Below are 24724 nucleotides of genomic sequence, written 5' to 3' on the forward strand. Positions count from 1 at the left end.
GTATCTGGAATAATTCCACTTCCATTAAGTTTGTGACAGCTCAGAATTCTTGGACTGAACTATTTCTGTGAATGAGAGAGGCCCGCATCTCAGTAACCACACTCGGATTTCTGCAAAACTCACATATCCTGACTAGGCTGTAGCATTAGAAAGCAACAGGCAAAGAAAGGACATACACATGGGGAAAAACCCCTTGGCGATGCAGTTTCCCTCCTATATAAACTCACATGTGGAAAATGTCCACTTACATTTTATTTCAACAACCATGTTGCAAACCGACAGGGAAGTTCTCACCCATAACAAAAGAAGTCAAAAACCAACCCCAAATGCAACCAGCATGTAATAAGAATTTTATTGAATACATTTAGAAAAAAACTAGAGCATGAAGACATGAGATTAATTTCTGCATGTAAGTTTTACGAATGTGCAGAATCAAACAGCCATGCAAAAAGTCATCTCCTCTTCAACTGCAATTCAAGACTCTTATCATGGCAAAATTATTACCGCCCTAAATCAGTGTTCCAGACACATAATTCATTACTTTAAAAAGGATCTCCTTCCTGGACAGAGGTAAAAAAAAAAATTTGTAGCAAATTCTGAAAGAATAATGATTAACAGGTAAAGTATTTAATCAATACTCATGCCATGTTTAGAGAATGCAAGCCAAAAATGCATCATTATGTAGAATAGCTAGATTTTTTTTTCCAAGGCAAAGTTCCTAGTAAAACTAATTCCTAAACTACTGAAATGGTGACTTGATAATGTACATGATCCAGAATACCATCCAATGGAAGATTTTTTTGTCAGGTTGTATCAGTGCCATGTATGAGCTAAGAGTCAGAGTAGCTGAACAGCCCTGTGCTTAAGTGTATTAACATTTAACATAAATTCCAATTCCTCCAAGAAATGTTGTTACAGATACAAGATCGCAGAATTGTTAAGACTGGAAAAACCTCTAAGATCACAACCACCAAGGCAGCACCACCACTATATGTTCATTAAACCATGTCCTTAAGTGCTATATCCATGTTTTTTGAACACATCCAAGGATGTGCAGACTGCACTGCTTCCCTGGGCAGCCTGTTCTAATGCCTGACAACCCTTTCCATGAAAAGCATTTTTCCTAATATCCAATCTAAACTTCCCCTGGCACAACTTGAGGCCGTTTCCTCTCATCCTATCACTTGTTACCTAGGATGTAATGTTAGGGGTACAAAATGTGTTATGTTAGGTAGGAAAATGGGCTTATACACGAGGAAAAAGATTAAGATTCCTGTCATAAACTTGTATACTCATGCAATTTTCCATATTATAAAGGGATTATGAAGGTAAAGTTTTATATGCACCTGGACAGTCAGTTCTGACTTGTGTAACATGCTTGTCTACACGTGTAACACATAAACCCATACTGAAACACACTACAGCTCTTAAACACTTATAAAAATATAGCTAGACTGTATCAACCTAATCAATTTGATAAATACAGCACAACTTTTGAAAACATGAAAAAAGGATAAATTCAACACCAAGTACTCCTGTTCATACTGGTTTGCAATTTAGTGTCATATTAGACAGGTGAAAGACTGTGATCAAAAATCACTTTGCTTACTTGACAAATCTTGCTTTTGGGAAAGTATGATTAGTACACTACAGCTGGCCTCGCCTTCTCTCCACACTTACTAATAAAAGTTACAGCCAAGCCAATATTCCATCAAAGTGTCTGCTACCACCATGCATGTCAAGATGTCATTGCATGAAATACCAGGATCACCATTTTCCTTGGTATGTTGAAGCCTGTTGTGAGCAACTGCTCAAAACACACAAATTCACTGGTGATACAGATCTTGCAGCTTCAGGACAGAGGCAGACATATGGTTATAAAAAACTGCTAAGAATTGCTGCAGTTAAACAGACAGTTTATGGCAGTCTAGGCCATGTGAAGGTTTATCTTTCTATTTTGAAAAGGATCCCAGGCCATAGAAACTATGCTATTATTGTAAAATCAATACCTTCTTGCCTCACCAAAGCTGGTGGGGGTTTTATGGGTTCTTTAATTTGTTTGCTTGCTTTTTTAAACAAGATAAGTTTTAGATGTGGTTTTATTGCCACTGGTAAGGAGAGTCATAACAGAACATCTGAAGTATCTTTAGTTTTGTGCTGAAAGTATAAACAACAGGAGAAGAGCAGGAGGAATGAATAAAAAGCAAAACCAGAATTTGGGACCATGTTTAAAGGAGCTTTCTCCCTCCACTTATGGCCAAGGTGACTCAACTACCAGCAGAATGTAGTTTGGAAGGGTGTAACAAGTAGTTACAGGATCCCAAAGCCTGCAGGAGTCACAGCAGATGGTCCATTCATCCACATTTCTCTCCGTTTAGGGTACTAAGGCAGAATATGACTCATTTCAAAACAGAAATTCTGTTTTCCCAAGGAATTCCATTTTCCACGTAGTTCTTTAAAATGGGTTTTACATTATGTAAACCTACTGCATGTGAGGATGCAAATTAAGTGAAAATTATGTTTTCCACATTTTTAACATATTTAGGATATTTATATATCCATATGGATAGACACATTTGAACTTGCTTGAACTTTATTCTGGCATTTAAGCACTACTAATTTTGCTGTCCAAGTTCAGAGTTCTGCACACACAAACACAGATGGCATGCTAGCAGCTACAGCTATCTAGAATTTTTCATCCACTGATGTTCTCAGTGTCATACTAGTAAGTGCCCCACTTGTTGGTTCAGAACACATCAGAAAACATCTGTTCAATTTTCAGAGGACTGCTTGGCAGGCACACATTTTATAAACTTGTACCCTATCATTCTGCAGTACCTGACATTTTCAATTAAAAAGAAAAAGGAAAAAAAAAAGGCATTATTAGAGGTTAATACAATCTATTCAGCAGATCTTAGAGCTGGAATTTTTAAAAAGGGCCCAAGGGAGTAAGCAACCATGCTCAAACTAAGTGATCGAGGAAAATGGATCTTGAAAAGAAGGCAGAGAAGCACCAAAACAAATTTTATGTATGTGTGTATATATACATACATGTTACATTTGTATCACACCGGTGTTACTTTCTTGGTGATCAGGGATGGTTTCTTTGGTAATGTATTTCCTACTACTTTAAGCATGAAGTAGGACTTCAAGTACTATTAGAGACAGAAGTCTGAGCTCAAGTCAAATTATACCCATTGGAAAACAGCAAGATTCTTAGAAATCTGTATTTCACTTCAGAATGCCTTTACAACACCCTGTATTTTTCTTGGCACTATTCCAGGTTCGCCAAGGCTAGTAGGTGAGCATCCATCATTTTCACAGTCCACAAGACCTCTTCTTTACATATACAGGATTAGGCACAATTAATAACAGTGTGCATTTTGTGTTACTTTTATAGGAAAACATTTTAATTTCAGCTGCAAGCCAAAATTAAGGAACTATTCCAAGCAGAAAGAAAAAGCAACATTACTGCATGTGTTGCTGCTTGGATAAAAAAAAAAATAAATCTCATCTTTACAACTATCCTGCTTTCAGCCACATACCTTTACTGATGAACTGAAAACAAAACTAAGGTCTTGATTTCTAATTACCTCAAGAGATACAGTATTTTTTTAAGTATTTTGATTCAAAGGTACAATTACAATTTGAGACAGACATTTTAAAGCATGTTGTTTCTCCTAAGATTTGTCCTGTACATAAATGCAGTTCTTACATTACCATCCTCAGAGTCAAAAGATATACACATCTATGTGGAAATTATTTTACCAAGACACCTACAGTGTGTCCTGGCTTCTCCTACTACACATATCCACCTACTTTGAGAAGAGTCTTGAGATTTTCAGTGTTGTAGAATAGGATAGAATATACATTCTAAAGGCTGTCAAATATATACTTTGGCAATTTTATAATAGTTTGCTGTTTACATACTCTTCACAGCTGAAATGCTAAGTTATCCAGCCATTTCACTGTCCATTTGCTTTTTTATTTAACTATTCAAATAGCAAAAGTAAAGGAGTTAAAAAAAAAAAATCCCTTCTTGCCAATTTTTAAAATTTTAACCTGATCTGCTTTGATACATGAAAGACAGCAGGAGTCAGCAAATACTAAAATCCTTGGAATAATACCATTTATTTCATCCCTCCATAGCCAACAGGTATTGAAACAATCCTTCGTTTCAGAACATGGAAGTCTATGAGAGTACAACTTCATATTTCTGTTTATGTAACCTTTTACTCTAGATGTGGAATTGCATGCTAATCAGTTCAAACTCTGATTTTTGTATCTGCATTACCGTATGCTTCCTAACAGTGTTGGATTTAACACGGGCTACTGAATGCATCCAGTCTAAACAGAACAGCTGAAAAACAAAGACACCCACTGTGAACAGAGAGCACATCTACTGGGATAGTCAGTGCATGGCAGGGAAGGTTGCAAGCAAAGGGCAATAGCTGTTTTACTCCAAATTCCCATGGAGACACTGCATCTAGCATAAACATACCCATGGGAGCAAGAGCAGAAATAACTGTTACCCTTTTAAGTTTACACCCCCATTTACTGTGCGTCAAATTTCTTTCTAGAAGGGAACAGATGATCTAGCATTAAAAAAAAAAAGAAATCTATACAAAAGTTAAATATTTGATTACAGTAGCAAGTCACCACTTCATCATGGGAAATAACTTGTCTCTTGGAATCGTTATTGATCTGAACCTTCCTGTTTTGGTTGTGTGTTGGATACTGGTAATTCCAGACTTGCCCATAGAAGGGGCTCTGCTTTTCTCATAGTGAGCTCAATCTTTGTAGCAGTCATGTTCACGTAACTCCTCTTTACATCGATCACCTGCAACAGAAAAGGTATTTCATGCTTCAATTCAACAGACTGACAGATATTTGGGAATCAAGTTAGGGAGTTACCCCATCACTAAATTTCAGTAGATGTTTATGTAGATGAAGATCCCTCTGGTATCTTGAGAAGTCAGCTCTTTCCCATTCCCAAGCTATGGAATGCTTATGGCATAAATATGTGCCTATGCATATCTAACATATACATTGGCTAACATACATAAGCATGAGTTTTCTTCAACACCACTACCATGGTGTTGGGACCAGAAAGGACCTTGGAAGGTCACCTTCTGTGCAAAGCAGCATCCATTATGATGTCACACTGGATCTCCTGGGGCATTATATTTGGATTTAAATGTAACTACTCAATGTCATGCAACTGAAATTATTTCAATAAACAGAGTAATGAGGAAAACCAAACCATTTTGAAAGAGAGGAAGCTAAAGGCTTATGTTCTGTTTTCCTTCTGGGATTTTTTGTTTGATTTTTTTTTCTTTTTAATAGAAAAAAAAATTTTATACTTACTCCCCATAACTTAACACTGCGATGAAACTCCTTTTCTCCTTCAAATACAATATGGATATTTATCTTAACAGGAAAAACAACAGAAGATTAGAAAATTTTATCATGTTAATAAAACATTTGACACCTCAAGCATGTTTAAGCAAAATATACCATGTAAGGGCTAGGATCCTACAATGACCAAAGTAATGAAAATGTCCCTCAGAAACAGAAGTGAGTATCTATTTTAACAGATTCTGACTGAGTTGCAGTCAACAGTGGCCACTGGTAGCTTATCAGTTTAGATTAAGAAATCAGAGAAGCATATTTTAACACCTGTGTAATATTAGTAGCTGTGAAACAGCACACAATGAAGAATGGTATTAAATTCAATTAAGTCAAATACAATTAAATGATGAATCTATAATTATTCACACATACCGTGATGCAAATCCATCACGCTTGGGTTTTAATTATGGAAGTCAAATTAAAGTTGTTTTTTTTTTTTTGGCATACTGTATTGAGGATTTTAAAAAACCCACACATTAAAGTGCAGATGTCCAAACAGAAGGGAGAAAAAAAGATATACATACTTGAACAAATGCAAATGCCAAGAAAAAGCAGTTACTCAAAAAAGAGTCTTATGCTATCTCCACCTTGTAAATAAAGCTGAGCAGATTTTCCTAAGTTCAAGTTGCTGATCTTAAGGTAGAGCCTCACCATTGTGCTATTAGCTTCTACGTAGCTCAGATCAGGGACAGAGTTTTTAGCATACACAGAAATAGTCACTTCTCCTCCAGTCTGGTGCCAATCATGCCTGCATGGAACTACTTTCTTACCCTATATAAGGAAAAAGGTACAGAAAAAAGGTACAAGATTAACAGCATAAACTATTTCTAATAGCCAAATGGCATAACTAATAAAGGACTGTATTTCATCTTCACAGGAGACTCCACTTGCAACTCTTCTTACTAAGTATTTCAGTATCTGCCCCTTAAACAAACTACAACAAAAAAAGTGTTACTTGGTGGATCAACTTCCTTTCCAAGACTACAGTTAGCCAACAGTTTATAGAAAGGAACTGAATGAAGAAAAACAGTGTCATGACTCAAAGAATGCTTCATATTCCTGCAAAAACATTTGTTACCCTCTGTTCTCTGATGCAGAAAAAATAAACTATGAAAAAAGCCCTCAAAAGAAAAACATAAAGCTAAAATAAAAAACCCCTTGTTGGACAGAAGCCCATTATCTCAATACACATACAGTTAATATACACATAGTTTCTTTAAATGTGGGTAAATTCTTTACTCTCTTTTTCTACAGTCTCCTGCTTTAGGCTCACAACTTCAGCTGTTTTTTAATCCCTGCTTTCTGCACTTGCAAATAATTCTTGAACAAAAATATAAATCTTCAAAGCAAGCAGCAATTATAAGATTTAAAGGAAGTAAAGGATTTGTGAATTGCTCTAGAATAACTACACTTTTTATCCCTGATGTTTGCAATGTCAAACCCGTTTTGCCTCAGCAACAGACAATATACTCATAACAAGAACTTTGTGTTCACCTGTATCCATCCTGTCACCACATAATGTTTTTCAAGTGTTTTGTTCCATTATTATATTCTATAATATTCTTAAAGAATCAAGTATACCTGTACCGCAGACTACTTCACACTCCATTTCTCAGTTTTCCTGCTGTGCACAGTATCCTCCACATTATGTCAGAGGTAGTAATCTGTAATAGCTTAGCTACAGTAATAAGTCAATCAAGCTACAAACTGCATTTCAGTATTCAAAACTGAGAGTGGCCAATTACAGAATGCAATCTTAATGCTACTTACTGCATCCTTTTTAGTCCATACGTGTGTTCCTCTTGTGCAGCCTTCTTGAGCTAAAAATGTATTGAAGTCAGAAGTTTTTCTTTTACAACAGCTCCAATACTTCATCCTTGAAAGTTTGCAAAGTAATTAACAAACAATGTTTAGGACACTATTTACGGTGAACATTTAAGATCTTTCCTTTATGCAACATTACTTTTGCTTTTGTATACCCTCTTCAAGCATTGCCATTTTTGTCTGAAGAGGGAATACAGAATAAATCAAGGTAATATCTACAAAGAAAGCATGAACACACAACAGATTAGTCAAAAAAACCCTGAAGGTAACTAAATACTAACCCTTCACAGAATATAGGTACAAAAATGGAAGTTAGCTGAATACTAACCCTTCATGGAATATAGGTACACCAGAATGGTATATACATACTTCTTCTGTGCTGTGTGGTCCTTCGTATGTCTGGTGGGACAAAGCATTTAAAGTATATTACTGTTACAGGATTTGGAGCAAGGAAAAAACAAAAAAAACCCACAACACAAACCAGAAATACTGACCAAAGTACGACAAAGCTTTTGGGTAAATAATCTAGATCTAATGGCTTGTCCTAGCTTCTCCAAGTAACCATTCAACCTTCATTCACAGAACAAAGCCACTGCTAAGAAGCTGTACTTCGTGTTAGTTCAATGGCACACATCAATGGTGACACCATCTGTGATTATAAAGGTCACTTTAGATCCTCAGAGATATCCGTGTTTAAAATACTCTGAGCAGAGGAAACAATAACTTACCTTGAAAATAAATTAAATTTATCATTCATGAAACACATGAATTCTCAAAAGAAAGTAAAATAAACACTACACAACTTAGCCACTGAATATCAGATTAGTTCTTCCCAACACAAAGACTGCCAAAGTTCTCCTCCCACCAGAGCTTTGATAGGTAATGCAAAATCTGTCAGGTAAAATAGCTATTTAAATCCTAATGTCCCATTTTGCACAACGCAAGGGTGTCAGTGTAACTTTCACTTACAATGACTATGTAATATAATGACTCATTTTGGTGCTGGAAGTGTTAAAACACTGACTTTTTAATTCTTCCTTCAGGAAGCATGAACTGATAAGATCAGTAGATGCTTCTGATCTATATACAGATTATCAAGACCAACTCAAGTGTTATCAGTAAGCCACCTCTCACCAATTTTATATTTAATATTTTAAGTTGAAACATGTAAGTAGCATGGATTTGACAAGCTTACTAATTAGAAGTTCATGACAGGTTTAAAAAAAACAATCTTAAGAGTTTCTGCAAACAACTCACATTTGTCCATTCTAAAGCATGTTATCAAATGTGCATTTGTTAAACCCAATGGACTTTGTGCCTTTTCCAAATCTACTTGTAGCACACAAAAACTGCTGTTAAAAACTCACTTAATAGCTGAGCAGCTGGATTTAGAGTACAACTGAACTACTTACTTTTGAACAGCCTGCATTTTTACATGCCGTCCCAATCTTGATTTCATCACTATCTTCCTCTGTAAACAGAATATTACAGAAAATAGAAAATGAATTGTGTAACCTACTGAACACTTCGCTTTTATTAAGAATAAAAATGAGCCAAGGAGGAGATTAGAAAAACCTCCCTCTTCAAGCTTCTATTTTCTGTCTGGCATTGAAATCTGCCAGAGAGGTACAAAGAAACATTCTCAACACTGTATTACCTAAGCATCAAATTCTAGGCTCTGTATCTTTACACATTTTAAGTGGGGTAAATAAAAAAAAGGTAAAGACAATCATTACAATCACAAGGGAAGAGAACAATTGTTCACCTTGTTCAGTTTTGTAGAACTAAGAATGTAAAAGGCTTCAACTGCTGTCTATAAATACACACAAGGAAATAATCTGGGTACCATGGAGAAAGAATAGCTAAATTAGTTTGGCAACAGAACAAAAGAGCATAAAATAGCCAAACCGTAGGTTGAAATTATAAAGTTTCTTAAGGAGCAATGTAGTTCTGGAACCTAATTCCAAATAAAATGTGGGAGGAAAAAAGAGGAAAAACAGATGAGGGAGAACCAACTAGTCTTCAGAGGGATTTCACCAGTTTATGAAGGCTTTATATGATACTGTGTCTGCAGCAATAGGGAGTAAAGTTCATTTCTTGGTAACTCTGTCAGTCACATATTCAGAAATGGATGCTCCCATTACATCCATTCTAACCAGGAAATCTTAGAAAAAACACAGTTCAAATAATGTTAAGGACAATGTACTGCTCCTGACAACTAAGTCTCCATGTTAACCACATTTTAACTGCAATCGAGATTCCCTGGACTGGAAGGTAATTCCCAGATTAAGAACATAATTACATGAAACTATCACTTCAGAAATTACAAGATCACCATTTCATTTATTTGTGTGACAACTAGAATCACACACCTACCTAATCTCCCTGTTTCCTTACCTTTTTTCCCTTCGTTTTCTGATGACAATTTCAGTTTATCGAGAGCTTGTTTCAAGGAAGCTGACACTTTCAGCTGCAAATTTGTCATTGGCTCATCTGGGCTAAAAAAGTCCATGCATTAGTGTCAATTCCATGAAAAACAATTTATAGAAGACAAAGTAGTAACTTGTAATCTTCCTACAAAGCTCTTCCTTTCAAACCTCCCTTCAGCAAACAAACTACATCTGTAAACACTAATCCTTATTGTTTATGAAAAAAGAGACTAGAAACTTAGAAGGCAGTCTTGGCTTTCAACTGGAAATCCTAAATACTCTACAAAAATAAAAAAAAATCAGAGATACAAAATAATCTAAATACAAGCACCCCAGGATTATTTTTATTAGTTTAAACCACTAAACACAGTTACTAGTGGCATTTTAAGCTATGAGGTTATAAACCTAAATTTTTACTTCTTGGGATCTCAGTGCTGAGAGATACAGTACTTCCTTGTCATAACCAGGATTCTTTTCTCTTATTTTGAAGCTTAAGAAAACATCATCACTGCTACCAAAACTAAGGTCTTCTACATTGTATGAAATGTGCAACATTGAATAACCAAACAAGCTTTAACTTGGCGAACTGACTACAAATTTGGAAAAACTTCAGTTTCATGTACCATACCTTGGCCTTTTAATTGTTTCCAATGGTTTTGGTGCCTGAATTATGTGTTCTTGAAATCTGGGTTTCAGTTCAGCTAGCTCCTTTCGTTCAGAGGTAGTTTTGACTTCTGGTTTAACAGGCTCAGGAGGTTTCTCGCTGTTATGGAGACCCTTTGTACAGCCCTATTGTGGAAAGCATATGTTCATAGATATATATAGATATATGCAGTGTACTTTGTGTGCATTAAAAATTAACAGAAACTGCAACAAGTTTTCTTGACTCATTTCTTCAACTCCATCTTCTCCTTTAGCCCACTCTAAACACTGGTTGCAAAGGAAATCCTACTGCTAAAGTGGAAAATCTAACTTGGATGTAAGTTAAAAGAAAAATGCATACTTTCTGCAGTCAAGCAAAGCAGCAATAAATGTTGACTTTCCTTCTTTATTAGCAAGTAGTTCTATCAAAACCTATTTAGATAATTTTAATCATTAAAGCTTGAAAATGAGACGACTTCAGCATTATATGAAGAAAAATAGAGCATGTAAGAATTAAGACTGTTTCAACAGAAGTAGGCAAATTTAAAATATATAAGTATACATACCATTTAATATTAATCACTATCATTTGGTAAGTATAAAAATTGTAAATAATCATGAGTACATACCACAATGCTTAAGAAGTCAGAAAAGTCTGTTGTTCTCCTCTTACAACATGACCAACCCTATAAGCATTTTGGAATAAAAACAACACAGCAATGACTACCAGATTTGACAACAGCAGAATATTAATTATATTCCTTTAAAAGATGTGGCACATCAAGATCAGCAAATGTTTTCTTCCTTATTGTGGATATTATTACCATCTGCATTTTTAAAAGCCACAAAACTCTTCTAGCTTGCTCGTACTGCCTTAATCAGAAAAGTTCAGTAAATGTGAGGCAATACTTGCATGACAAGTTAGGTGCCAACTCTGTACAACAGTAAATAGGAACGTTACTTTGTCTCATAAAGTAACATGTAAGCAAAACAAACAAATACTACACCTGAGACCAGGCTCACCTGTGCTCCAACATACAGGCCCTCTTCCAAAAATGACAGAGATTTTTTTTTTCTTTTCTTGAGCACCACTCAAATCTTCCGATTGCTTATTTCCCACCAACAGAGCTGGATATGTGCATTGCACAGCTATCCAACTACATCAATCAAGAGCACTTTTTACTATATAAACCAGAAATTTAATTTTAGAGCAAATTGCCTTGCCACTGTGAATAATGTATCTTAGATCTCAAAGAATCTTATTAGAGGCAACAGCTTGACTAATGCACCACAGCTTTGAAAGCTTAAGTTGGTGCAACACAATGGGTTTTAGGTAGGTGGTTCTAAAATACCCTCAAAATATTAACCATTTCCACGATTGAGGAGACAAATTCACCCTGCCCACCCAGATTATCTAGAACTCATAGCAGGAAGAAAACTGCTCATATGCAATTATGATAAATTTTTAATTAGGCCAAGAGATTGGAGAAGGATAAGGGGGAAAGCAGTACCTGTTTATAAACAGTGCATACATAAGAGAAAGAGGGAGTAAATGTAAGTTTTTGAGCTAACTGTATAATTTCTCTCTTTATAATTATGTAGAAGATTTTTGTACTGTGCTATGAGTACAACTATAATTTTGTACAAAACAAATTGCTATAGTCTAAGCAACTGTACAGTATTTGATCTAAGAGTATTTGTCCAAATTTGCCAGTGGCACACGATGGCCGACTCCAGAGTCAGGTACTGCAATATAAGCAACAGCTCACAGCAAACACACCGCCCAGCACAAATGCAGAAGCTTTCACAAGGCCAAAAGACATCACATTGCTGGGATGAGATGCACTTTGAGTAGAAGCAGCTCCTTAGTATCAAGGAAAAAAACCACTCACCCTCCTCAAAGCTCAGCTAAACAGCAGTTTGGTGTTCTAAGAGAAGTCACTCAGGCTACATCTATACTAATAGAGTAGAAAGTGCCAGGCTCCATCTTTGGACACCAGATTTCTGACCACACACAATCAAATTATTAGAATGATTTCCAGTACTGTTTTGGCAGCTGTATCTCAATGGATTCCCTGTAAGCACTTTGTAGGCATCCAGGAGATCCTGAAGTAATAAAACAGTTTAGCACAAAACCAAGCATGGGCTGTGCAGTTGGCCTAAGCACTGGAGACCAGTCACAGGTATATTTAATTCATCATTGAAGATGGAGCCCAAGAATCCTGGACAGCTGCATAAGAGGCATGGGTGACCAGTCCCAATTTAACCAACATACTCATTTGGCTGATTAAATGAACGTGACTGTTCTTTACAGCAGACAAATGTCACATACACATTAGTGCCCTGGCCACATTAGACCACAAGCAGCTGCTCTGAATTCCAAGCAGGTTAATTAACTGAAAGAGTATGAAAACCTCTCAACAGCTCCACAGTCCTATTTAGAGGACCTAATTAAACTGCCGAGAGACCTAAAGTCAGCCAACCAACAGGAAATAAGTCATCTAGACTTGCATGGCATTTAGACCATATGAGCAGAGTTTTAAATTTCTTCTTCAGGAATGAGTAACTGTGCTTTTCTAATTTTATGGGGTTGCTCATGATAGGCTAAACATCAGTTTCTGAATACTGAAAGATCTGGAATTAAAAAGAAAAAGCAGCACACTATTTTACACATATGAAAAAACAGAAAGATAATACTTAAAAGGACAGTTGCATACTTACTTTGAGAGCATCATGAAAGACAGGCACACCTGGATGGTATGTGCATGAATCTAGAAGACAATAATTATTATTAATATTGAGGCATACCAAGAATCTTTATTCATATGATTACAAACCCAGCAAAAATGTCACATTTGCCATTCATGTATGCCATGAGCTGCCCCACTTCCCGAGTGCACATCATTACTCAGAAAAATCCAGACTCCACAGAAGAAGCTCTGTGAGTGCACATATTAAACATAAATAATCAGGACTTTTTTCTTCTTAAGTATTACACAACACAAACTACAAAGAAGGTATCTAAGACAAACTACTACTTCCACATGGAGCAAGTAAACTTTCTATGGACCATCCCTGGCCTCCATCAATAATCAGGCCTTACTGGTAATTTTGCAGAAGTAAAACGGTGACCCTAAGGCTGAACCTTACAGACAGAAAATACTGGTTTACTGCTTCAAATACATCTATTTGCACCTGATCAGAGCTTTCTATTGAGAAGCATTCTGTTAAAAAATTCTCTTAATGCAAATAACGAGTTCACAATTTTAAGCATAATTAGCTTGGTTTTTTTTTTCAATATCTGTAGTATCCTAGGCCACCTAAGGACTTGAACCCAAAGGTTAGTCTTCCACATGCATAATTTTTACATGTCAATACTATTTATCACTAATTAATTCTGTACAAACACTACACTGAAACACAACCTCCATTAATTAAAGTCTTTATATTCATAGACGTTTATCAACATTACACAGCTGGTCCTTTTTTACTTGTATTCCTTTCACACATAATAGAATTGCTCTGATTATATAACATCTCACTGACATTACTGCATGGGTAGTATTTTACTGATCTGATTCTAAACACTATCTTCTAGCCTTTAAAATAAACACTTAAAATTAAAAGTGACACAAACACATAATAGGAAGCAAAAGAAAAAAGTGATAAATAACTTTATTAGCAATCTGCCTACAGATATTTAATAGGCAAAAACCCAACTCAAATATGGTTGTTTTCTTCTTTTTTATAAACATGTAGATTTTTAGAGAAATCTTGTTTTGTACGACTTGCTTTGATTTTATATTCAGTGCCTAAGTCTAATACACTAATACAGTCTGAGGGACATCAGTTCCCACCTTAACTCAAAAGGCACATATTTTGGGACATTGGTCCTTCAGCAAGACTTACAAATATAGACATAAACCTCTATCAATTTCTTCAGTTTCAGAATGAAAAGCTAATACTGGTAAACCTCACAGCAAAATTAAAAAGAAAAAAAATGGTAATTTTGCATAGAGACCAAGACTTCACTGTTAAATTAATAAAAATATAAGTAGAGGTTATTTTTTTCCAAAAGTATAAAATTATGTCATTAGAAGCATCATGAGAGCAAAAATAAACTCTGTTTGTAGCAAAGATTATTTCTGACTCAGAAGACTTAAATGAATATTTCTAATTCTTCATAAGCATTCATCAGTAGAGAGGTGCTGTTAATAACTGCAACTGTTTTAGAGACCAGAACCATCTCATAATCAATTAACTCAGCGGTGGCTATGCTCCAGCTCACAAGGCAGACACAGAGAAGGGTCTGGTCGTCCATCTGGCCAAGGGCAGTCCTTTTTCCTTGCTCCCTGGAGCCTGCTCTGCAGCAGGTACATCATGGAGCGAATGACAGCCCGCTTGGCTGCTGCCTCCTGAGCGCCCTGCGTGCTCCACGAGGGAAGATACCAGCACAAGGAGCTCTGCAATGGCTCAGCAGAGCCAGAGGGATTTGTCCACTGAGCAGTCTGAGCATTCTCCCTGCTAGAGGACAGCAAAACATCAGCTTGTGTGCGCTCATACTGAGTCCAACAGCTCTTGTCTGACAAGAAGAAGGATCCCATCACACGCTAAGTGGGGGAAACTGGAAAATTAGGATACAAGCAGATAAAGGCATATTCTACTTCTGATTTGTATGGGATCAGATTCCAGACTTTGGTTGCTATCCTACATTTGTCACTGAGAAAAAACAACCCAAAACAAGTTACCTCTCCACTGCTGTTAATAACTTTCGTTCACCAGGAAAGCCAAAGTATTTCAAAGCCATTTTCTCTAACCCTCAGATAATTTTTGGAGACACAAGTACCACAATTTTTCAGGTCTTTGTCGTTGCTTGTTTGGGGCTTTTTTGATGTCAATTTCATAGCGAAACTGATCCTACTGTGTACATACTGCCATCACCTTACTGCTATCATTAAAGCTCAAAGTAGAAATTTGTAGGGGTCACCCAAATGCAAAACCTGGTTCTCTGTAGTGATCTGTGAATAATTACATTTACCTTCAGAACTGCTTAGTCTAGGACACAGGGATTCCACTATATGTTTCAGTCATTTACTGAAACTAATTTCATCATACAAAATTGTTTTCCCTAGCCCAAGCACCACAGAGTTAGCATATGGCCATGCCAACCTGACTTAGTTTACTACAACTTGATCACAAACCATAAAGAAATGATACTTTTATAACGAGTACAGGTCATGAAGTCTTAACAAGAATTTTTTTTTTCTTTTACAATAAATACCCCTATTTGCTTTGCCCTTTGTGGTGGAAGAGATCACTAAATGGAAGCATTCCACAACTGTGCCTGCTTCTCCTGCTACTAATGTTAGCGAGTCCTACTCAACATGCTGCCCACCTCTTTGGAAAGCACTTAGCTCAGAAAAATAAACACATTTTATTGACACGGTTCTAAATCACAGAAAATGCACAGGCTAGAACATGTTAGACTACTTCTAACCCTGGGGGTCACTAAAAATTAAGTTTCTAGAAATTTAACCAACAGAGTTACTTCATGAACGAGGTGAGGGCAAGCCTTCTGAAAACTCAGATCACTCTTCTGCAGCCTCTGCGGGATTGTGAAAACCAAAATGACAGAGCTTTAAAGATGTTTCACCAGGATACCCAGCACACACAAGAGAAGCACTGCAAGCGCTCAAGGCACTTAGCAAAGTAGACACACGAGTGCCCTTCAGACACATTTAAATACCTGCTGCAAGTCCACACACTTGGACTAAAAAAAAAAAACAAAACACCAAAACAAAACCAAACCAACAAACAATAAAAACAAAACAAAACAAAACCAAACAAAAAAAGCCGCTGGTAACTGCGATGTATGCAACACCCACAGAGGCCCTCAGCAGAGAAACCTACGTTGGCCTTAAGAAGCTTTAGCACACATGACAGCGATGAGCAGCGCCGGGCCAGCCCCGGCTCCACACGCGTGTCCCCGGGGCACCCCGCGGGCTGGGTGACAGCCTCGCAGGGCCGCGCAGCCGGGCGGGACGGGCTCACACCGCCCCGCAGAGCCCCGCAGGCCGCCCCCGCTCCCCGCGCTGTCAGCGGCACAGGCACCCGCGCCCCGGCCCCGCCCGCCGCTCTCACCCTCCGTGTTGCTCTCGGGATCGAAGCGCTGCCCGCAGCCCCGGTTGTAGCAGAGCAGCGACATGGCCACGGCACCTCCTGCCCCGCCGCCCGGGAGAGCTGAGCCCCCGCGGTGCACGGCGGAAGGAAGGAGGCAAGGAAGGAAGGAAGGAAGGAAGGAAGGAAGCCGAGCAGCAGCACCGGGGGCGGGGCAGCTCCCGCGGCGGAAAGAGCCGGCCGGAGCCTTCCGGAATCTTCACGAAGCTTCGGGGTACGGCGAGAGCGGGCGGGGAGCCGCGCAGGCGCTGCTGCGGGGCCGCGGAACCGCCGGGCGGCTGGGCCTGCAGTGGTGCTGCGGATGTGGGTGAATGCTCGGCCGCGGGGGAATTTCTGGCGCTTTTTTGCTTTGTTTTGGTTGTTTTGTTTTTTTTGTTGTTGTTTGTTTTTGTTTTTGTTTTCTTTTAATATAGGTATTCTAAGTCACTTCAGAAAAAATTAAAAAAAGGGCTACGTAAAAACCCCAGTAACTAGAAAGTACTAATACTTACTTCCTAAATGCCTGTGAGTTTGATTTGAAATAAGTGCTCGTGTGTGCGTATCAAAAGGCTGTGTCGTCTGCACTGAAGCAGAAACCGGCGTCAGAAACCTACTATGAGAAATACTGCTTTATGTTTAGTTCTCTGAAAGTTTGCCTGGCTGCTCCTGACAGCTGGTCAACTTACATATCCTCTATAGTGTGCATTATAGAGGTTGTATTTAAAATCATAGAATAGTTTGCAGTGGAAGGGACCTTCAAGATACCTAGTTCCAGCCCCACCACGGTAGGCAGGGACACTTGACTAGACAAGGTCACTCCAAGCCCCATCCAACCTGACACTGAGCACTTCCAGGGATGGGGCATCCACTGTCCCAGTGCCTCACTACCCTCACAATAAAGAATTTTTTCCTAATACTGAATCTAAAACTTCCTTTCAGTTTGAAGCCATTCCTTCTCTTGTCACTACATACTGTTCTAAATACATAATTAGGGACGTCTACGTTTCTGCACGCAAATACAAACTGATTTCTCGGGGTTAAACATCTTTTGCACAGCCTTTTAAATAGAATTGCCTAGGAGTACAGCATGTGATAAATCCTGAAGCACACGTGCACAGAATGAACAATAAAAGGTGCCTCCTTTTAAGGGATAATCAGGAGACTGCTTCTGATGTAGCCCCGAACTTTTGCAAACTTAGGAGTTTATGCCTGATGCGCTCTGCTGGCATCTTTTTCTGTGTGTCTCACATAAAGATACACGTTTGTTTGAGCCATCAAATGCCGAGTGCTTACCTCTGCTCTGCAGTTCCCATTGAGGCCTCTTGTAGTTTCAAGCAGAAAAAGCCCCTCACTCTCTTGCTATTCACCAGAAGCATTTTAATGTATAAATAAAAGTGGTGATAAGAGTTTGGAAAGAAAGGGGAGATGTAAGAATGCTTCTCTTTCTATATAAAAGCATTTAAGTTGTTTCTTTTTGTAAGATGCCTTACTTTATAAATAGAAGATTGACAGAAATGTTGCATATTTAAAGTAGGTGTATGTACATCATTACCATAAGGTGAAGAATTGTCCTTAAAACATAAAATTCACCTGTTTCCCTGTCAGTGAAAGTGCCACATGAGAATAAAATATGATTTATATCCATAAAATAAGTTCTGTGGTATTTCTGTGACTGTGGTTGCATTTCATCCATAGTGTGCAAGCATACGTCCGTTTTAGAAGAAATCAACATTTTGTTGGCTTTGTACAATGCAAAAAAAGTTATGCTTCTGTAGAGGCAGCATCAACTTCTGTTCTAAGAATATTTTTTAAAAATTCAAGAGGAGTTGTTTAAGCAGCATGGTATTTACTGGATTAAGCAGTAGCATTCCTATGACGTTAGTAATGGAGTTTGGTTCTAGCACTCGGAGAAGACTTGTGAAAAGAAAAATACAATCCATGTGTTCCCAAAAAGTATCATGTGTATATTCCACACCTGTTTGCTGTCTCAGTGATATGGAGACATGCCTTTATATCTCCTAGACAGAAATCAAAAAAGAATGTATTTGCTTCATAATTCAAAACTCTACAGCATATCACATTAAATAAAAATTAATATGAAAACTCAATTTGTTGTCAATTCTAACACACACAGTCAGATCTCTGAAGGTTAACGAGCTGTATCCATCATCTTTGTACGTGACATTAAATACAATGAGGTTTTTTGTTTCACAGAACACAACAGAAGCAAACAATGGTTTGTAATCAACTCTTGAAATCGCATGTATTCAGCCTGTACAAAACACTACAAATTTACAGTACATAAGACTCATCTCACAGAAGTCTGCCTAGCTTCAAAAAGGCATTTTCTGTGCTTGATAGGAAGGCTTGAGAGGCTTTCAACCCAGTTTTGTAAAGATAGAAAGTAACTTGTTCAAATAAGATTTAGATATTCATCTTGTGGGCATGATAGACTTAAATCTAATTTATTCCTGTATATTTTGTGTAGAAACCTTTCATATGAGATAAAGATAATTTTGATAAAGATAATATGAGAAAAAGATAATTTTTATGTGTTTTGTCCTTTATTTTCAGTTTTGAAGTTGTCCAGAGTGTTAGATTCCAGAATGCTAGACAAACTTTTATGGTGTCTTTAACAACTGGATCTTGTATTAGGTGTTCTAAGACATCTTATCTGAGAAATAGTTAAAGATTTGTGAGTGTACACTTTTTAGTTTAATTACAACTGCTCTATTTTTCTCACGTTAGAAATTCTACAATTAAACAATTTTGGAAGCAGTGTTCTACCTTGAACAGACATAGCACAGGAGAATGTACATTCTGGATTTTATGTATGTATGCACATGTCCTGACCTGATGAATGTGTTTTCTGGGTGACAGCAGAGGGATTTATCTCCCACCTCCCCCACCCTTTTTTTTTTTTTCCACAGAGCTAGATTCTGTAAAAAGACTTCCTCTGAAAAAAGCTACCCTGAATTTTTACCAGTCAAAAGTCATTCCATCTTGTCCATGGATTATGGGACTTAGGCATATTTCCAAGCATTGGAAATGGCGTGGGTTCCCTGTAGAACTGGAACCTATAAAGAAACAGGATGTTTCAGTTCACTTCTCAAGATGCAGAATCTGCTGATTTGCTTGCCAGTTTGTTGGGTGAGGAGTCTTTCATCCTGGCATCTTCAAATCAGGACATTGTTCGTGCAGAACTGCTGAACATGGGATTGCCCCAAACTAAATCAGTTTTCAATAAACCTGAAGGATGGTGAGGAGAAGGTTTTCAAGGTTCAAGCTTCAGGCTAGAGCTGTTGTGTTGGTAGCACCTGTCACACCAGCATATTTTGGCTTCTAATCAGAGGCAAAGGGCATTTTGGGCTCCCTCAACTTCCTTGGAACAGCAAAGGAGTCCTTGAAATCTAAACGGATTCTGAGGACTCATTTAAAATCAAGGCAGGTAGCTCTGTTTCAGATCTAGAAATATCAAAATGTGAAATAATAAACCAATCCTGTCTTTAGGAAGCTTAGCAGAGGTTTAAAATACAAATGTAAATCCCTGTAAAGCTAAAAGCCAAAAGCCTGCAGAGTTTGCAAGAAACTGTCTTGTTCAACTGAATATGTTCAGATTTGATGGGCAGAACATCTTAAAATGTCACATCTCATGGAGAAGCAGAACAACTGACTTTTTGGGAGAGAACACTTTTTTCCCCCTTCTGTCATTTTTTTAAATGCCAGGTTTTCCCAGGAGGTAAGAGAGATTAAACAGCATCCTCTTCTAATAATCCACCAGAGTGCTTGCTGCTAAAGCATGACCTGAATTTAAGTAGATGCTTCATTAAGGCTCACCACCTCCTTTGATATCAGACTTTAGCACAGGCTTGCTGTGCAATTGTTGGAATTCATTTAAGGCAGAATTTTCAAAGGTAATTTTCTAAGCAACCTAGGTGCCTGCAATATCTAGAAAACATTACAGTATTTTAGGCAGTTTTCAGAAGTCTGCTTTCCGGTGCTACTAAGGAGACTGGACATTTTGTTACTGAGTTCAGTAGGATATGGGATAATATGTTGATGGTTTCCATTTAAATTTTTCTATGCCTCTGACCTCGCTGCAGAAAGTAAAACCTGTTTGATGCAGTCTGTACAGCCATTCTCCAGAGTGCTGCTTTGTCATAACTTGCAGTGATGCATGTATTATAATGACCTTTTTCATCCTTCCTGCAGCTGAAACAAGATTGAAATACTACACAATCTGTGACTAATTAAACATAAATGCTATGGTGAAATTTTAAAAATTCAACTCCTTAGTTGAAAGAAGATACTAAGATAATTTTTGTAGATACATACAGTGCACTAATGCTGTGACCCAAATCAATCTGAACACAAAGTTGATGGATTACAGGAATACTGGTGGGAGAAGAACTGAAACTAAATATGCCATCCAGAGGGACCTTAACAGACTTGAGAGGTGGGCCTGTGTAAACCTCGTAAAGTCCAACAAGGCCAAGTGCAAGGTCCTGCACATGGATCAGGGCAATCCCAAGCACAAGTCCAGGCTGGGCAGAGAATGGAATAAGAGCAGCCCTGAGGACTTGGTAGTGTTGGTGGATGAGAAGCTCAACACAACCTGGCAATGTGCTCTCACAGCCCAGAAAGCCAACTGTGTCCTGGGCTGCACCAAAAGCAGTGTGACCAGCAGGGTGAGGGCAGGGATTCTGTCCCTCTACTCCCCTCTGAAAAGATCCAACCTGCTGCATTCAGCTCTGGGGGCCCCAGCACAAGAAAGATGTTGGAGCAAGTCTGGAGGAGAGCCATGAAGATGAACAGAGGGCTGGAGCACCCCTTTTTTGGAGACAGACTGAGAGAGCTGGTGTTGTTCATCTTGGATAAGAGAAGGCTCCAGGGAGACCTTAGAGCAGTCTTCCAGTACACAAAGGGAACTACAAGAGAACCAGAGAGGGACTTTCCACATGGACTTGTAGTGATGGGACAAGAGATAATGGCTTTAAATTGAAAGAGGTCAGGTTTAGGTTGGGTGTTAGAAAGAAGTTCTTTACTGTGAGGGTGGTGAGGCACTGGAATAAGTTGCTCAGAGAATAGAAGTGTTCAAGTCCAGGTTGGATGGGGCTTTGAGCAACTTGGTCTAGTGGGTGACATCCCTTCCCCATGGCAGGGGGTTTGGAAGTAGGTGATCTCTAGGGTCCCTCCTCCAACTTAATGGTTCTATGAGTCTCTAAATACAGATCAGATATTTAGAAGTTAAAGTATAGTAATACGTTCACTTTACCTTGGTGGATATTTTCATGGAGTGTTTGAGCTTCCATCTCCAGCTTTTTGTCCTTTTTTCTTCTTTTCTCTTGGAGGTGACTAACAGCTAAATCTGGTTGAAGTTCTGAGCACCAGTTTCAGCAGCAGAAAGGGCTTACATTAGAAGTGACCTCGCCTTAGTTCTGGGAAATAATGATGACCTTTACTTTGCTCCTCTACACTTTCCTCACGATTACTCTCACTTGCTCAGTATTACCAAATTTATTCAAGGTGCTCTCTTGGACAGGTCCCCACATCTGATGTTGTTTCCAAAATAAGGGTATTTTAAATGTGTAAATACACAATGTAAATTTCTTTGTCATAACGGTTCTGAAACTTGAATCTAACAGCTTCAGGCTTTTCTGGAGCTGACATCTGGCTACTTAAGACCAAAAGAAAAAAGTCCTGATTTTGTTTGGCAGCTACAGAAGTTTTAAGAATAAATTGTATTTAGAAAAGGTAGAAAAGGTCATAGCACAGCTAAGGAGGCTATGATCTGGTTATGCTTTTTTTCATTCAATTCACTGCAAGCAAGTGTATTCAAGTAAAGGCAGCTGTCCAGGATACCAATCCCCTTTGTTTCTGATGCTGTGAAGTTAGTGGGACTAATTGCACATGCAATGGGAGAAGTATGCAAAAGAATTTACAAGACTGCACTTCTTGTGAGATTTTTTGTAGTGATGTTAACAATGGATTTCTCTGTTCATTGATAATGAAATACATTGGGTTGAATCACAACACTTTTTTGGGAGAGAAAAGACGTGGAAAAAGCCCACTTAGTTTTATGTCAAGAAGTTTCGTTTTGATTATGAAAAATTTAAATCTTCCTAATTACAAAACAGAAAGGTTTGCAAAATGGCAGTTTAAGTTTTTGTGTGTAATTCCTATTTATGTATTAAAGAAGATGGGGCAGTAACATGTAAAGAGTGCAGACTGAAAAACAGCAAACGTATTATGAACTCGGTGTATGCTGGTTAAATAAGTGCTAAGAGTTTCTGTCAGCCAGAAGGTGGTAGCAGAATTCTCCTATAACAGCTCTGGATTGTGTTCCAGAAGGCATTCTCAATACAAAGTGATTTTGAAATGCGGTTCAGAAAACATATTTTTTTTAGTAGCAGGAACAAATAGCACTGACATTTTTTTCATTTGGCAGCATCTTTGAGTAGAAAAGTGTCTGCACTTATGCCTGAGATGTCATGCATTGGGAATGCATGTAGGATCTGTTACTTGGGTTTTGTCTCTGTTTTTTTTGCAATTGTAATTATGGTTTTTACAGACTTTTTAATGCCAAAGGGAGCCATTTATGGGGCTGAAATGACAAGAGATTTATTTTCCTCATAGTGTCACAAGACTGGAAGATGTCAGTACCATGAGAAGCCCAGATAACACATTATTTCCATCCAGAGTAACTCTTGTCATTCTTTCACAGATATAAACACAAATGCAGAGTGATATCCATCGGCTGGGACTGATGCAGCACCCCAGTCATACTCTTATCAAGGGTAGCAACTTGAAGATGCGAAGGGATAAGTTTTATTACTCTGTTTTATTGTTTTGTGATGCACTTATGATGGACCTGTCTGTTCTTATGACCCAGCCCACTGCTGGGTTGGGGCAGCGAGATGCCAATCAACCCCGGGCCCTCCCGTGGATCGAATTTCCCCGGGACACAGACTTGGAGGGTGGGTCGAGGGGTGGCTCAGAAGCTTAAGCCGCATCCCCCCATGGCTGTGCCCGGGTCCAAACTGCCTTCCCCTGTTCGGGAAAATTCTCTCTTACTCGGTTGTTCACTGGTTCTTTGTTGTTTCTCCCACCTCCTGGTTTCCTCCATTGGTTCTTGTTGAATTGTATTCTCCTCCTGGCTTGTAACTCATTGGTTGCCTTCCCTCTCCCCGCGGTTTTCAAACCCCCTATAAAACTGAGGGCAAAAGCCTCCCGGTGTGATTATGATCATTGCCATGTTCTGGTTGCTAGACTTCTGACAATAAACCTGTTGGAAGCCTTACCAGAAGCCCCTCTCTCTTCCTTTATCTCCGAGCAAACGTGAGCCGATACCGCCGGCTCCTGCCGTGTCTCCTCTGCCAAGAAGGCGGCGAGCGCGCCCAGCAGCGCCCCTCCTGATGCCGAGGTCGCTTCTGCGGCGCACAGAAGTAACACCGCTGGATTCTCTCTGACCTGGGGCACGCCAGAGCTCGTGCTGCGGGCACAGAACTGCGTTACTTGTGATACTCTTTGTGCACATAGCCATTCCTGTTTCAACAGAGACACTCTTCATCACTGCAAGAAACTTCTGAGAAATTCAGGCTATGGAGCACAGCCTGCCCCTCATTTTTTCTTAACCGCTGTGTCACAGCTCTGATGATACTCAGTACTCCTCTGCAGACTTCTTTAAGAAATTGTTCTGTATCTTAGAGATAGTTTCTATGGTAACTATGATTGTGATTTTTGTAGTTTGTTGGGGTTTTCTGTTTTGTGGGTTTTGGTTTTTTTTTTTTCCTTAACACTTACTGGATAGTTTGGAAATAGAGGGAGCTAGGCTTCAGTGTGACATTAGGAAGAGTCACCACAATAAAATAAGCTAGAAAAATAACTCATTCTGTGCTTGATCTAGCTATCAGTAAACTGAAATAGCAGTTCAAAAGAGCATCAGTCTCTTACTTATAAGCTGCCTGACTTATAAGTAATGAGGCTGGAGCTGCTGGAGCTATGTAGGAAAGAAAAAAAAGGAAGAGCTCAGAGCAAGCTCTGCCACTCTTACAATTTTGCACCTGATGATCTTTTTAAAATTGGCTTTTTGTAGTGACTGCAGCTTTCCTAGTCTCCTCTTGCTGCAGTTCTGATGGAGAAAAACATTCACCCAGAAGATAACAACAACTGACTATTATATCATGTGTGCTTCTCTCCCCATTTACTGTTCTTTATAGTATAAATATGAAATTGTTTGGGGCACTGTGTATACAGCAGTG

At 38.5% G+C, this 24724-nt stretch overlaps 2 protein-coding genes across 2 annotated transcripts; one reads left to right on the top strand and one right to left on the bottom strand.

Annotated features, from left to right (window-relative positions):
* Positions 1–327: 327 nt before the first annotated feature.
* Positions 328–16604, bottom strand: CHORDC1 (cysteine and histidine rich domain containing 1). The gene is made up of 11 exons (XM_039563068.1): positions 16449–16604; positions 13029–13078; positions 10937–10993; positions 10294–10454; positions 9634–9734; positions 8649–8707; positions 7565–7635; positions 7183–7288; positions 6064–6183; positions 5368–5430; positions 328–4840 (listed from the first exon to the last, which is right to left on the bottom strand). Exons 1-11 carry the CDS (start codon positions 16510–16512, stop codon positions 4697–4699), a joined length of 996 nt encoding a protein of 331 aa, XP_039419002.1. The 5' UTR covers positions 16513–16604; the 3' UTR covers positions 328–4696.
* On the top strand, positions 16331–23763 carry LOC120411024 (RUN and SH3 domain-containing protein 1-like). The gene is made up of 2 exons (XM_039563078.1): positions 16331–16787; positions 23188–23763. Exons 1-2 carry the CDS (start codon positions 16511–16513, stop codon positions 23208–23210), a joined length of 300 nt encoding a protein of 99 aa, XP_039419012.1. The 5' UTR covers positions 16331–16510; the 3' UTR covers positions 23211–23763.
* Positions 23764–24724: the final 961 nt, after the last annotated feature.

The sequence above is a fragment of the Corvus cornix genome, chromosome 1, assembly GCF_000738735.6.
Source record: "Corvus cornix cornix isolate S_Up_H32 chromosome 1, ASM73873v5, whole genome shotgun sequence".
NCBI classification, from domain to species: Eukaryota; Metazoa; Chordata; class Aves; order Passeriformes; family Corvidae; genus Corvus; species Corvus cornix.